Here is a 16,139-nt window from a genome sequence, read left to right on the forward strand (position 1 = left end):
CTCACACTAAAATAAACGAGAGCCAACTGCTTCTGCTCAATAACCATGTGTTGTAGCACTGACAGCGGGCACCCAGTCAGCTAATCAGTTAGAGTCATGAGCGGTGGATCCCAGCCGATCAACTATTGATAACCTATTCTGAGAATAGGTCATCAATAGCATTTGCCTGACAAATCCTGTCTACACCTGTATAAAATGACTGCTCTGAAAATGTGACACACCTCTTCAATTGCGGCATCCTGTAGCAGGGAACGAATGTCCAGACGAATCATGTGTCGTGGAGCCAGCTCCCAGTTATCAGCCATCTGAAAACAGAGACTGATTATGACCCTTAAAACACAATTTTAGACTAGAAACCAAATATTATCTACTAATCCATTCACTAGGGTGCAGCTCTCACCTTGTTAATCTCTTTCAGCTTGCGTCCATGCACATTTCTCTTTGCACAAGTCTGGATGTCTGCGACGATTTCAGCCAAGTACACCTAGAACAAAATGTCAACTAGAACTGTCAATCACTGTTGGTGGGGAGGAGAACTCTTAAGGCCCATTTACACACAAGTATTATTGCTCAAAAGCCATCATTTGAGCAATAATTGTTGTGTGTAAATGCTCCCATCTTTCACTCTGTCTGAATGATGATTTTTAGGGGAGCATAAAATCCATTGTTCAACCGCAGAGAAGATACAGACCGTGTTTGCTATCCATGGTGCTGTATTCTCCACAGGAGCGTTGATTACATTGTATTCAGCTTGCAGCCCCATGGCAGAACGAAAGAGCTGAATGCAGAGAACAGACCACCTGCTGTTTTCTGCATACAGGTCCTGGAGGCTCATTTACATACAAATGAAGGTGATAAGCTGCTAATGGACGATTATCTTTGCGTGTAAATGGGCCTTTAGGCCATCTATAGGAAAGGTGATTAGTGTAATTGGTGTGGTCTAATCGCAGAAACCCCCATGAATCTTAAGAACTGGGGTCCCATGCCCCCCTGCTCCTCACTGTGAGGTTATAGCACCCCTGCTGGTCATATGGGTCAGAGGGAAAGAATAAAAGCAGACAGAAAAATAAGAGGTGAAAGAGCAAGTGTGAGAGACAAAGACAGCTGCCAACCAGACAAAGCTGCAGTCACTGGCCTCATCGGACACTACACTTTTAGCCTGAAGCAGATCCCGGTGTTGGTTTGAAAGCTCGCATTAACATCATGTATTTTTGTTAGCCTTTAAAAAGGTATCATATCTACAAGATTACTTGGTTTCTCTTGCTGGGAACAATCACATTTTTCTCTACTGGCTCACACGGTACCAAACTTTTTTCATTATACTAACAAGACCATCATCATTCCCTAGAGGTAAAGAAATGTCATGTACCTCAAATCCTTTAGTCTTGGCTGCACTCCAGAACTGCTCAAAGTGACGCACTCGGTCATGGATACCGTCCAAAATAATGAATGGGAAGAATCCATCATCCAGTGTCTTTTTGAAGGTCTTCAACATGCCGTTGCGATACATATCCTCCATCTCTGGTTCATACTCGTACTCCATAACCTCCAGTTTTAAAAAAAGTTAGCGTTATATACACACAGAGTGTACTGTATGACATTTTTGCAGCTACAGATGCTTATTTTAAAAACTCACCTTTCTTATTACTTTTTTGCCAGACTCAGGATCTTTATCAACCTTCTCTACTTCAGTCATAAAGTAGTCATCAAGGCTTAGGACTCTAGGAGCAGAACCACCATATTCCACCTCTTTATCCTGGGTGTAAAGAAATAGCAGGGGGGCTGGTAAATGTGTTTATGACAACTAGCAGAAAAACACAAGGCAGGATACATCCTGCTATAAAACATTGTCCTACCCTGATCAGCTTGGCAACATGTGTCTTTCCACTTCCAGGCAAACCTCTCATGATAACGACAATCTAGAGTAAAGATGAAGCAAACATCAAAACCACTTTATGGCGGATGCATTGAAGAAAGAGATCAGAGACAGAGGGAACTCAAGAGCGCTCACCCGATCAGGCCTGGTATCACGGCCTGGCTTTTTCAGGAGATCATCCACATTTTTGGTCTCTGGTTTCTTCTCTGGTGGAGGAGCAGGCGCAGGAGGAGGAATCACGGGCCTCTCCTCTGGATAAGTCCTACGTGCTGCTGGAAGAAAGTGTTAAAGATTATTTTTTTAATAGTCTGCCTGCCATATTCACAATTCTTCTAAATGATCAGGAACTTTCTAACCTCCAAATGCCGGTGGTGGCACCGCCTCATAAGACGACCGCTCTGGCTTTCGTTCGTAGGAGGGTTTGTCAGAGCCATTTCGGCGATTTGAGCTTTCTTTATCACGGTAAGAGGATGAGGATGATGACCTGCAGAAGTAATATACATGTGAGCACGCCATCTACGAGACATCTGATCTCACTTTTAAAGCACCATTTACCTTTCCTCTCGCGAGTGACGATCACGGTCAAACCGCTCTCGGTCATGGTCTCCTCTGTCTCTATGAGTATCTGTACGATCTCTGTCTCTTTCTCGCTCATAGCTCCGACGGTCAAGGCGTTTACTACTCTGCCTTTCATAATAAGGATCCCGATCCCTGAGGTCTCGGTCATAGCAGTCAATCAAATAATCTAAAAAAAAAAATAAAAAAAAGTTTGTGCGACTTTAGTTTTATATAGAACTAAAGATTGCAGCTTACACAATATTATATTGTGAGAAGGGCCTCACCACTCGTCGTATGCTTCCTATATCCACACAGATTTATTAGTGGCTTAGGTACTCGTAGGATCCATTGTACAACAAATCCCACAGTATTCTAAACACTGTAATACATACGTCAGGTTTCAAAGTTTGTTTTCATTTTTAAAGCAGCCGTGTATTCCAAAACCTGATAGAACAGATCCAACATGCTTAGAATCCTAATTCTATGTCCCAAACTGATTTTAAATAGAGCAGGGTATAAAAGGATACTACCTGGCCTGAGTTGATTTCAGGGGCCTAAGCCTCTCAGGTTATCATTTAAGACCTTTTGATCTGAAACGTGTCAGTCGTTTCTCACCCCATGTTAGGACTTCAACAAAAGTTTAGTGCTCAGCTATTTCCGGCAGTCCCATTGAAGATGAATGGAGAGGTGTCGTGCATGGTCGGTTGCTGCTCCATTCAAACTCCATGTCACTGCAAGAGGTGCGGTAAGCCCGGAGACAGGAGGAGACAGGAACCCTCAGCAGTGAGACATACATCCGTCATGTCTTGGGTACTACTAGTCTACCTAGGAGATCAGCGGGAGGAGCACAGCTGATACACCTAGTTGTGCTTCTGCCACAACTACAGGAATCAGAGAGAACTCAGATCCTGGTAGCTCAACCACTTAAATGTACCCACGTGGTTAACAGGAAAGGGGGCTCCCACTGTCAGCCCGTGACCTTATCATGGTGTGCCAATGTGTGCTATGGCAACCAGAGAACTGAAAGGCCTCTGGGTTTGGCAACTACTGATGCTTATTAGGCCCTACAAAAGGCAGGGTCTAATAGGCTGCTTGTCAATCTAAAGCTGGCAGGTACGGTTTAACAGACTGAAATACAGAAGTATTGCAACTGTTTTATACAAGAGATTAGGTGGTCAAGTCCCCTAGTGGAACTGAAATGAAAAAAAGTTTACTAAAATGGTAAAAACGCACACCATTTTTCCCTTACACACGAAAATGCAACTGGCATTTCCATGTTCCTAACGTCAAATAATATAAAACTAATGCATCATTTATTTTGCATGGTCAATGGTAAATACAAAAAACAATGCGAGAATGGCCTTTTTGTTATCTCATCTTCCAAAGATGAAATAAGAAGGGCTCTAAAAACTTGTATGAACGTGAAAACTGTACCCAATAATAGAAAAAAATAAAGATTGCTCTGTTAAAAAGCCCTGCAAAAATTAAGCATCCATTCAGCTTTATGGAAGGAAACATGAAAAAGTACTACTGTGCAAAAGTAGAAGACAAATGATGCAATTTTGACATTGCTGTACTTTTACTCACCCACACAAAAATGATAAGGTGTTACTTATAGTACACTGTAAATGGGGCGAGGTTTAATAGATTTAAAAGAAAAACAAAGACGAAAAACCCCAAAACACTGTGGTGAAATAGCTGTTATTTTCCATCTTCCTCTGACCATTAATAAAAGTTATTTAGTTATAGATTCTCCAAAATGGTTCCATTAAAAAAATACAGCTCATCTCACAAAAAAAGGAAAAAAAAAAAACAAACAAAGCGCTCCTACAAAAATATAAAAAGTTACAGCTTTTGCAAATAGATAATGAAGAACGGAAAAAAATTACTGTGTTCTTAAAGATGCTTAGCTACGGTTTAAAGTTGTCCGCCAGCACTTTAACTTGGCTGTCTCCAGCACAACTATTAAAATGAATGGAGCATCAGCAAAAGCATGCTTGACTAGGGGATGGGTCCCAGAGGTCAGACTGATACAAATCAGACGGTTACCCCTTTGGATAGGATATAGTATTTAAACTGGTAAAACCCCTTTAAGATAGATGGTCTCTTTAAGAGGGGGAGCGATGGTAAAGACTTAAAGCTAATGACAAAACAATAGGCAAGCTAAAATATGTCTATACACAAAAAACACAGACATATCAGCACAACAGGCCTGGTTGCTGTCCTTAGGGCCATTCACTACCAGTCATCAGGTGTCATATCCAAGTTCAGCTACCAGAGATGACCTGTATTGCATCTCTCTTACCTTTTGGAAATGAAGAAGCTTCCCTCTCTAATGCAGGCTCAGGCAACAACACCACTCTCTCCCCATAGGGAGTTTGCTCCACTTTCCCCATCGTGAAGTCTAGGGCACAAAAGTGAATAAAAGCTAATAAGCGGGATGACAACAGGCAATACAATAAGGCAATAAAGGATTAGGAGATGCCAAACCTCTGCCATGTGCATAGTCCACAGTCTGATGAATTCCTGACAGTTTGGACCCAACAGGAAAGTTTGCCAAGTGACTCGCTTTACGTTCTTCATCCCAGAGGCCACTGAAAGAGTCTTCATCCCAGTGCTCTGCAGCTCCTCTGCCACCAACGGATAAGGGCAACATAGATGTGGTGGCACGCTTTCCTTTTTCCAACGTGTCTGGAGCCATCTGAACACAAAAGCAAGGAACGTGAAGCATGAAGTCCCAACAGTTTTGCCAAAACCAGCCAATTACCCAAGCATATGCACAAGCCACAGGGCAGCAATTACACCTCTTATGTATGATGACAGTGACTATTGGATCTCTTATAGAATTAACATTCAGAAGTCTAATAAACACCATTGAAAAACAAAACTTTCAAAATCCGTAGCAGTAATCGCACGTAGAACTACCCAATAAATTCACAAATAGCTCACCTGTAAAACCTCCAAAGAAGGGTCTGAGACGGATTGCAGGGGTCCAGATGAATTTGAATCACTGAAAAAATTCTTCAGATTGTCCAGTTGTTCTTTCTGCTCCCTGTGAATTACAAAGCAGTTGAGCCTTCATCTTTAGTAAATACCACCTTAGAAGAGTAAAACACTTTCCCTGTAACTTCACATCCACATAGCAAAATCAGTATCAGAGAATTTTATTTCTCAATATTCTCTTCTTAATTGCACTTAATACACAAGTATTAAGCTTGTCAAGTAAAACGTGGGGGTGTCTGTTGTGTTGTAGAACAAAGGGTCTATACCACATGTTCTTGGAACAATTCTAGTCTTGGACATTCCTTCTACCAGAGCTTTCATTATGCTAGTAAGGATGAATATATGGATCTAACTTACGAGAAAACAAACAGAACAAAAGGCTACAGAGGTGGATAGCTTGCTTCAAGCAATATCAATGATGGAAGACAATTTACTTACCGAAGCATTTTCAGTTCCTGAGCAGCCTTTAGTATGATCTCATGTTGTCTCTGGCTCAGAGCGACCATACCAGGGGCAGCAAGTTCAGAGTCCGGTACTGTGGACTGTCCAGAAAGCTCAATTGATTCTGGAGCTACAGAAGGCTGAGCTGATAGTAGATTCATTCCTTCCTGCATTGCTCTTTGAGATGGATGCCACCGGTCATCTCTGTGTTCTGGATTTGAATTTTCTAGAAAGTCGTTACGCTTTCTGTCCTCACACCACAAGGGAATGTCAGGGTATTCCCGAATCCTGAGCTCCACACGCTCATGAAAGTCTCTATCTGCAAGATCTCTCTCCAACCTCCATCTGTCTTCCAGGTAGCTGTCAAGAGGTGGAAGAGGTGGCAATGAGGAACGTGACGGAACAGGGGAGAAAGGACGATGTGGTGACAGAGACCTCCGAGAAGGCAGCCACTCTCTCTCTCGGAGAGGAATATCATGATCTTGTGGAATCCTAGGGAAATCTCTATCAAGATCAGCATCAAATAAATAACGTCTTTCTGCTCTGTCAAAATAGCCCTCTCTGTCCACATTTCTCTCCCGAAGCCAAGGGTCACATCTAACTTCTAGATCACGAGGCAAAGGTGGCCCGGGCAAAGGGTGTCGATCTTCCATGAAATATGGATCTCTTGCAAACTCTGGTTCATGATCACGCCAATACCGATCCCTTTCCCAGTTCTCACTTCTTGGCCCTTCAATAGGAAGGTCTCTTCTTCGATCATCTAATAAAGGATCTACAAACCTTTCCCTCTCAAAAAAACGGTCTCCACGGAATGTATCATGATCAAAAGTTGGCAAGTCATCTGGGCCTTCTCTAAACGGTAGTCTCTCTTCTAAAAATGGGTCCCTAGGCTCAAAACTTCTGTCATTGGGAGGATCCATTAGCTCCCGATTTCCTGGTCTGGGTGAAAGCCTATTACGAACAAATCCCCTTGAACGCCCCCTAGATAGATGGTGAAATCTTGGATCAAAGTTCCCTCTCCTTGGAACCTGACTAGGGAAATCGTCGGGATAATACTCAGATTCATCTGATATCTCGTAGTCTCTAAAAGTATCTAGTTTTGCAGTTTCATGGTGTACATGACTTTCCACACTGTCCATGTCTTGATTAGGAAATTTTTTCCTCAAATTCCCATGGTGACCTGGGCCAAATGGCTTTCTTTCCATAATAGGATCATGGTCAGAATCAATTGGTGGTTCATTCATTGAATTACCAAGTTCACGCTCTTTATAAAAAGATTGTGCTCGCTGATCTGCAACTATAGATTGCTCATAACCACTGTCTTCATTTTGAGGAACTTCAATATTGTATTCATCATAAATAGGGGTCTGAAAGTCTGCAGGTCTTACAGGGAGTGGCATCCTGGGTGCTCCTGGCCTAATAGGGCGAGCTGCTCTGATCTGACCTGGCCTGATTGGAGAAGATGCTTGAGGAATTCCGGGTCTAATGGAAGGTGAAGCCCAAGGAACACCAGGCCTAGTAGGTAGAGGGGGCCGAGGAGGTCGAGGGGCTCCAGGTCTGACAGGGGGTGTAGCTCGAGGATCAGCAGCTCTGACTGGAGGAGCTCCTCGAGGTCCTCCTTGTCTGATGGGAACAGCTGGCTGAGGAACTCCAGGCCTAAAGGAAGCAATCTGGGGAGTTCTGGGTCTTAGAGATGGAGGGGCTTTAGGAGTTCCAAACATGCCAGAAGAAGGCATATGGGGCTCATCAGGTCTGATGGCAGGAGCCTGTGGTGCAGCAGCCGAAGAAGAAAATTTTGGAGGGTCGTTCTTAGATGCAGAAAGAACTTTAAGGTTAGTCGAACTATCGGAGGAAACTTGGATCTCATCTGGCTTTGCAGAAACCGGTATCTGAGCAGTTGTCTTAACAATAGGAACCTGCGGGACATCAGGTTTTGTAGAACCAGGTCTAAGAATCTTGGAATCACTTACAGCAGACACTTTTGAAGAACTAGGAGCAGATGAACCTTGGAGCACACTAATCTTAGCAGCGCTAGTCACAGGAGCAGTCACCTCAGCACGAGTTTCCATTTTTTTGTCAGGACCAGGTAAATCGTTTTCATTTGACTGAACAGATTGCATTTCTAGAAAATCTGAGGCCTCGGTTTTATGGAGGCTGGAATCTGTAGTTTTAGTTGCTTTCTTACCTATAGGAGATGTTGATCTGGCCATTTGAGATGGTGCTTGTACTGCAGAGATCTCTTTACTAGGTGACTGGTCATTTGAAGCCTTGTCAACATTTTTCATGTCTACACCACCTTCAGTTTTCCCCAACTCAGCACTAGTAACCTTAAACATCTGGTTATCTGTTAAGAACTGGCCATGAACTGTACTAGGCAAAGCCTTGGGGGCATTTTGTGTAGCTTTCGTTTTAATATCAAGAGACTGCATTTTTTTGTCAGCCCCTGTGCCATGAGGTAAATTGTGAATGCTCTTCTGTTCTTCAGGAGAAAATCCTAACTTTGACCACTGCTTCCCACCCATTCCATCATTAGTAGGTCTCTTCCACCTTTCATCCACATGCAACTCTTCTTTATTTACAGGGGTATCTAAGGGCAAAGGAGGTCTACCTTCCATCATACCACTCTCAGAATGCCATTCTGGTCTATCAGTGCTCTTATTAAATGGGGCCCTTTTACCTATCCAACTGTCCTGTGAGTTATTTGCGCTATCGAATCTGCCATGTCCTTCAGAGAAGTCCCAATTATCCCTAGATGCACTGTCTGGTCCAAACTGATCCAAGGTGGGGGAAGGTTCAGAACCCTTAAATCTATCTGGAGGAAGCTTAGGGCCACCAAAGCCAGTCCTAGATGGTGGAAAATTTGGGCCTTCATAAAGATCTCTAGGATGATCATCTGGACAGCTAAACCGATCCTGATGCCCACCTGCTGGACCACCAAACCTGTCTCTTGTAATTCTCTCAGAATTGTCAAACCTATCCCGGTTCAAACCCTCTGGCCCAACAAACCTACCACGTGGAGTTCCACCACGAAAACTAGCTCTTCCACGAGGAGGCATCTCTGGAGCACCAAACCCAAACTGATTTGGACCAAGAAAAGGATTTTCATGAACATTAAATCTATCGCGTGAAGGTCCTTCATGATTTCTATCACTATCAGGGCCTGGAGTACTAGCATCAGCAAAACTGTCTGGAGTATTCTCTGAAGTGCCCCATCTCTCTTGAGGTACTCTGTCAGGGCCACTCCATCTGTCATCCTGAGGGTCTGAAGCCCCCCAGTTATCAGGAGGGTTTCCCCAGTTATTACCAGCTAGATCCTTTTGACTATCTAGTCTGTCAAATTGAGAACTTTCATGTTTATTTCTCATGTCCCTCGGGAAAGCCTCACTTCTGTCTAGACCCTGTCTGTCTGCTTTCTCATCTACATTTTCCTGAGAACGTCTTTCAGATCTGTCTGGCCTACTAGCAAAGTGATTGCCTTTTGCATCCCATTTGTCTCTGCTAGTCTTGTCCCAATTGTGTTCTAGAGGAATAACAGGTCTGTCCCATGTCTGATGCATAGGTTCTTCTGGCTGGTCCCATCTGCTTGCAGGCACATTTTGCTGCTCATCCCATTTTTTTTCTGGAATCTCTCCTTGAACTTTCTCCCATTTTCCAATATGCATATTACCTTCACTTAGTTCCCAAGTTTTTTTAGATGGAGTTTGTACATTAACAGCAGGATCTAAGGTGTGCATAGACTTGTCACCAACTTGCAAGTCTGGTGCAGATTGAGCAAGCTGTTCCTTGGTGAAGGGCTGGTTCTGCCCTTGGAAAGAGTTAGCAGAACTGAAACTGGCGCCCTGGAAGCGCTGCCCATCAAGAAACGGACGTGGACTGCAAAAACCAAGTGAGCCCCTGGGTCCATCAAACTGTCCTCGAGGAGCATGAAATCTTGTAGACTGAGACCCATAGCCTGGACCAGAAAATCTATTAAGAAAAAAAAAAAAGGTTAGATCAGGATTACAAAATACACGAATGTGAGCTGACAAAAGATATCAATTATGCTAAATTCATTTTTTTTTTTTACAAGCATTTCTGGAAAAAAACAAATATTTTCAGGAAAGGGAGATAAAAAGTAAGAAAAAAATTTCCTCAGAAAGAATACCTTAGAGCCTTACCTTGGCACTGTTGGATTCATTGGATGAGTAGTCGGTGGGATAGGAGGAGCCGTTTCTTTCTCACTTAGGTTTGACTTCCCAGATGAAAACATAAAAGGTTTGGAATCCAAATCTTTTGGATCGGGGGGCTTCTCCAATGACTGCGAGCTGCAAAGATTTGTTGTTTGCAAGTCTGGTGGAGGTTTATGGGAAGGAAAGGATGGAGCATTCTTGGTCAAAGAGCTAAAGGTGGAGGATTTGATATTCTTGAGAGCTTGCTGTGCTTGATAGGAAAGGCCTGAAGAAACAGCTTTGTCCTCAGCAGCTTCTGGTGCTACAGGCGAGTGAGCAGGTACAGAGGAGTTGGCTCCAGAAGATGGTAAAAGCTGGGTGGTGGAAACAGTCATCTCAGGTGGTGGAGCACTGTTTAAAACTGAAGGAGGTGGTGCAGCTGCCTTACTGCTGTCTGTGTCATCGGGGGGTAAAGGTGGCTGCATTGCTTCCACAGAAGTAGTGTGAACTGGTGGTGGTAGTGGTGGAGCACCCGTAGCAGGTGGCAACGGAGGAGCAGAAACAGGGGGCAGGGGAGGAGCAGTCTCAGGATACGTTGTTGCAGGCACAGTGGATAGAGGAGGAGGGGGAACTGTGCTATACATTGGAGGTCCAGCTGCAGAAAACGGAGGTGGTAAGTTTATTCCTGTGGGTACAGCTGGAGGCACAGAAGGTGGCATGATAGGAGAATATGTAGGATACTGAGGAACGACAGCAATGTAATGGTTGCCTCCATACTGCTGCTTCAAACCTTTCAGAGAGGTCACTTTGTCTTTCAGCTGAGATTTCGAGGCTTTCATGTGTGCCTGCCATGATGTCCACTGGACATGGTAGTCCTGCAGTTGGTCCTTGTGTGGGTATGTCTGCAATAACTCTTGCCACTTTTTAAACTGATTTTCCCACTCCTGGAGAAGCGGTATGAACTGTTTCTGTTGCATCTCATAGTGCTGTAGCTGCACGTCCACAGACATTGCCTGCAGCAAAACAAAACGCAATACTTCAAGCCCCTGAAAACTTGTATTAGCTTACAGCATACAAACACGGTGATAGCCGAGACATAAGATCTGCGGCAAAGTTATCCAAGACGCTCACCCTCTTAAGTCCAGCCTTGGAAGAACATACACCTTGATACTCATAAGTGGACATACCCTTTATGTAGTGTTCATAGCTCTCACCCATCTATCTTTTTTGAGTCACTGTGTAGCTAAGGCACATTCCCTTGTACTGCTCTGTATTATACTGCAGATGCTGAAGATCCACACTCCCAAACAGCCTAGCTGAGCTCCTATAGTGCAGGACATGGCTAGTTCCTCTTTCATCAGATGCCTGTACAGAGCCTGTGGTAAAGATGACACTTCCCAGAGTGCTACCACCAGCACGTTATGAGCAGGCACTGAGCAAGCATATATAGTGACTCAACATTTAAAGTGTACCTCCAGGGTTAATCTCCCACCAACTTTGACATTGGCAGTGGACATACAACTACACAATGGGTAGTACAGCTGGAGAGTTTCCATGGAGGTACACTTTAAGATGAGATGGTCCAAATCAGATTGCCCCTCATTATGATGCACCACAGAAAATTGGATCAAATCTAAATATCAAAGAAAGGTCATTCTTACTGATGGAACGCCAGGTACAAATACCTCTCCCAGCAGAATCAGAATGTCAGGTATGGGAGAGGTACTGGTGGGAATTGAATTTGTACTTGCCCTTTTATATCAGCAAATATGTTTTTTTTCTCTGCTTTTCACTGAAACAGCAACAGCTGAATCTGACTGATCATAGAATGGTAAGAGTTGGAAGGGACCTCCAGGGTCATCGGGTCAAACCCCTGCTCAGTGCAGGATTCACTAAATCATCCCAGACAGATGTCTGTCCAGCCTTTGTTTGAACACTTCCATTGAAGGAGAACTCCCCACCTCCCGTGGTAACCTGTTCCACTCATTGATCACCCTCATGGTCAGAAAGTTTTTCCTAATATCTAATCTGTGTCTCCCCCCTTTCAGCTTCATCCCATTGCTTCTGGTCTTTCCTTGTGCAAATGAGAATAGGGCTGATCCCTCTGCACGGTGACAGTCCTTCAGAGATTTGTAGACAGCTATTAAGTCTCCTATCAGCCTTCTTTTTTGCAAGCTACACATTCCCAGATTCTTTAACCATTCCTCATAGGACATGATTTGCAGACCGCTCACCATCCTGGTAACTTCTCTGAACTTGCCCCAGTTTGTCTATCTCCCCCCCCCCCCCCCCCACTGTTCAAGCTTGTCTAGATCTTTTTGATCAGTTTCCCCTCAATTCTCTCCTCAAAATAATTTCTAAAAATGTTGAACAACACTGGGCCTAGGACAGAGCCTTCTGGTTCCCCACTTTACGCATTCTTCCAATCAGATATGCAGCCATTTATGACCACTCTGAGTACAATCACTCAGCCAGTTGTGAATCCACCTAACTGTTGCGTTGTCAATCCCATATTTGGTAATTTTTTCAATAAGGATGGTATGGGATACTTTGTCAAATGCTTTACTAAAGCCAAGATACACCACATCTACTTCATTTCCCTGATCAATCCAGTCGGTGAGTCTGTCATAGAAGGAAATTGAATTAGTCTGGTATTACTTGTTTGCTACAAACCCATGTTGGCTCTTATTAATTACTCCATTCTCATCCACGTACTTGCATACATGCTGTTTAATAATTTGTTCAAAGATCTTTCCTGGTAAAGAAGTCAGGCTCACAGGACTGTAGTTTTCTGGATCCAGCTTCTACCCTTTTTTGAAGATAGGGGCAACACTTGCCATTTGCCAATCTTCTGGGACTTCTCCTGTTTTCCAGGAATTTTCAAAGATTACGGCAAGTGGTTCAGCAATTACATGAGTGACTGACAGAAGAGGGCTCTACGACAATTCATGTACCATGTTTGCCAGTGTTGCTGTATCCATTATAGAACTTCTGGTATACTGCAGTCAGAATGGCCTCATGCTCTGCTCAGAGTAATCTTTACCCTCAAAAGCACACACTAAACACACCCAATAGTGCTGACAGACACACTACACTACTTCATAGGATAGAGGGTTTCCATTATAACCACATCACCAAATGAAGTCAATAAACGCAGCAAGTCACTTCAGCATCCCCCAGGACTATCAAATACTTACAGCAAGATGTGGTGGTTCAACTAATAACTGTTGGTACCGCTGGAGCAGCTGCTGTAATGTACTGTGTTTCTGGATGATCCCCTGATACTGGAAACCCAAGCGATGCTGTTCATGCTGCTGCCAGTGTGCTGCCGCTTCCTGCAACGTCTTCAGCCTCTGTGCCTGCTCAGGATCCTCAGTCAGGTTCATACTTGGCTAAAGAAACAAAAACAAAAGTAATGAGCACAACTTCAGTACATCTCAAACAGAGCGAAGACCTCCCCCACCTCCCGCCCCTAGACCCTAACCTCCCTGCAGCAATCGGCCCTACAACAAAACATGTGAATGTGCATCCAGATTAGAAGGCGTAGCAGCAGCCCTCCACACCTTTATATACACATCATCTCCTTTCCTGGTGCAACCTGTCCCTACACAGAAATCTGGGGGAATTTACCGTGGCATCCTGTGCAGGAGGCAGTGCCTTATCCACTGGGGGCGGCTCTTGACTAGGTGGGGGTGGAGCATGTCCTGCAGATGTATGTGGGATGCTCTGCGGAGTATCTGAAGCACTTTCCTCCGTTACTTGTTTCTTGATTTTCTGCTGGAGACTCAGCAGATGCTGCTTATAATAATATTGCTGCTGTTCCTGCAACATGAAAACCCAAATAAAACGATGATTACATACTGAATCCCCCTCTCCCGGGGTCTACACACAGCGTATACACAGACACGATGGCCAACAACTATGGCCCAAGAGATTCAAATGAGCTGGTCACCTGAAAAATATTTTTCAATTCAGTTTATGCTGCTGTTCAGAGGTTTATAGGTTCCCTTTAAGCAGCGCTGGCATGCATAAACAGGGGTAGGAGAGGCTGCATTATAGCAGTGACATGCTGACTGGGAAGGCTCATGGCTCCGCCTCTCTGACTCGAGATGGATAATTTTCATACTGGGCACTCTACTTTCAAAGTCAGAATTTCTGCAAAGCCAAATAGCTTTTTGGAGGTAAAAGTAGTGTGTGCTCTGCTTGAGTCCTACTGCCTTTGGTGGTGGATTGAAAAGGGTTTTTCAGGTGACAGTTTCCCTTTAAACTAGAAAGAGCCGGACATGCATTTTACCAATACTGCCCCTCCGAACACCACTGTTCTCTATCAATACCTACAGGGTACATATACAAATACACGCCAAAACAGCCAAAAACCATTGACCCTAAAATAAAAATTACATGCATGACCAACACTGTTCTACCAAGTGCCAGCACCCTATATCAACACACAAATAACACTGCCTCCAAATAGTAGCATAAATAAAATACACACAGGAAAACAGAAGATTGATAACAGAAAAAAAAAAAAGGAGCACAAGGTCCATCTAGGACGCCCTGGTACTGGTGCATTATGTCTCCACCGCAACTAGGGGTAGAGACATGGGTTGGCCTGGTTGAGATACAGGGGACGGTCACAGGTGCTAATTAGCTGCGCTGCTGTATGTGTCTCGCCTCCCAGGTGCTGATTGGCTGCGCTGCTGTAAGTTTCTCACCTCCCATCTCCCCTGGCGACCCCGCTGCTGCGAGTGTGGCATCTGCATTGCCGACCCCTGTCTGTGTCCCCGCTAGCCCTGCCATCAGTGGCAGCTGTGCTCCCGACCCTGCTGTGACTCTGGCCGCCGACGCTCTCCCAGCTCCCGTCACTATCATCCTCTCCTGTGCCCTCCCTTCTCCGCTGCCGGCCCTGCTGTCACAGTTCCCGGCGCCCTGCCATGTGTCTGCGGTCAGGCTCCCCGGCGGCCTCCCCTCCGTGCTTCCGAATCCACTGTCCTCGCCGTCAGCCGGCCAGCGATGGATGCAGTACAAAAAGCTGCAACCACAGCTTCAGAATTGTGGTCGGAGTATCTGCTTCACAAGGGCCGAAACAGAACATAGCAGCAGCAGCCAAACCACATCTGGGGGTGTGACGTGGGCATTCCCTGTCAGTGATCCAGGCCAACCCATGTGTCCACCTCCACTTGTTCTTGTGTCTAGTATATTTTTATTTCTCTACTGCTGTAGTATCCTTTCAAGTGCAAATTAATCACATCCATGTCTGTGCCTTGTCATAACTATCATGTATATATATGCATGCCTCTTTGGATCTATTTCATTAAGCCTGAGGAAGGATTGAAACCCTGAGAAATTCGAAAGCACACAATAACGTGTATTTTTGTTAGGCATTAAAAGGTATCATATCTACGAGATTACTTGGTGTCTCTTGCTGGGAACAATCATATTTAGCTTCCTAATAAAAACACTTCCCTCCTGAAAAGTATTTATATCTGTAACATATATAAGGTTTCGATTATGTCCTCATCTACATTCTTTCCTCCAGACTATAAAAATTATGTTCTTTAAGTCTTTCCTGGCAAGTTTTGTTTTTGAGACCCTCCACCATTTCTGTAGCCTGTCATTGGACTTGTTCAGTTCAGGAGACCTCATCTACAGAAGGATACTGGTAAAACACAACACAGTATTCCAGATGAGGTCTCACCAGAGCTCTATACAGCGGGATCACAATCTCCCTCTTTCTACTGGTTATACCTCTAGCTATGCAGCAGAGCATCCTACAGGTTTCTCTTTGTTGCTTCACTGCACTCTGACTGAAAAGAATCCTAACACAACCTTTAATATTAAAGAGAAGAACTGAGCAGATACATATTTAAAAGTAAACACAATCATTCAAAAATACCAGCAATGTCTGTGATGTTGTCACATTAACAATCACAAGCAACCGGACCATGCGCTACTCAAGGAGGAACAGATAGTCCAAAATTAGGCTTATTTTTTGCCCAACAGGGAGCAAACTATTCAGAACAGACCAATTCCCTGACTGTTAAAGAGTATGCCCAATAAGAGTAGGGCTCACTACATAGAATAATGTAGTGCCGACTTCAGCTATCTATGTA

At 44.2% G+C, this 16,139-nt stretch overlaps 1 protein-coding gene across 3 annotated transcripts in view; it reads right to left on the reverse strand.

The window, feature by feature from the left end:
• Window positions 1-16,139, reverse strand: part of YLPM1 (YLP motif containing 1) — a 34,349-nt gene that overhangs the window by 12,872 nt on the left and 5,338 nt on the right. For 2 of the 3 annotated variants that reach the window (XM_066607675.1, XM_066607674.1), the window contains exons 2-16: window positions 13,657-13,848; window positions 13,224-13,418; window positions 10,036-11,039; window positions 5,876-9,844; window positions 5,384-5,486; window positions 4,925-5,135; window positions 4,740-4,838; window positions 2,432-2,621; window positions 2,233-2,360; window positions 2,012-2,148; window positions 1,857-1,919; window positions 1,637-1,756; window positions 1,370-1,546; window positions 401-484; window positions 222-305 (exon numbers count right to left, since the gene is read on the reverse strand). In XM_066607675.1, the coding sequence (XP_066463772.1) occupies window positions 222-305; window positions 401-484; window positions 1,370-1,546; window positions 1,637-1,756; window positions 1,857-1,919; window positions 2,012-2,148; window positions 2,233-2,360; window positions 2,432-2,621; window positions 4,740-4,838; window positions 4,925-5,135; window positions 5,384-5,486; window positions 5,876-9,844; window positions 10,036-11,039; window positions 13,224-13,418; window positions 13,657-13,848 (6,756 nt within the window). The remainder of the gene's footprint in view (window positions 1-221; window positions 306-400; window positions 485-1,369; window positions 1,547-1,636; window positions 1,757-1,856; window positions 1,920-2,011; window positions 2,149-2,232; window positions 2,361-2,431; window positions 2,622-4,739; window positions 4,839-4,924; window positions 5,136-5,383; window positions 5,487-5,875; window positions 9,845-10,035; window positions 11,040-13,223; window positions 13,419-13,656; window positions 13,849-16,139) is intronic. The other variant, XM_066607676.1, reaches the window with a different exon arrangement.

Source organism: Eleutherodactylus coqui, chromosome 6 (genome assembly GCF_035609145.1).
Source record: "Eleutherodactylus coqui strain aEleCoq1 chromosome 6, aEleCoq1.hap1, whole genome shotgun sequence".
Classification (NCBI taxonomy): Eukaryota; Metazoa; Chordata; class Amphibia; order Anura; family Eleutherodactylidae; genus Eleutherodactylus; species Eleutherodactylus coqui.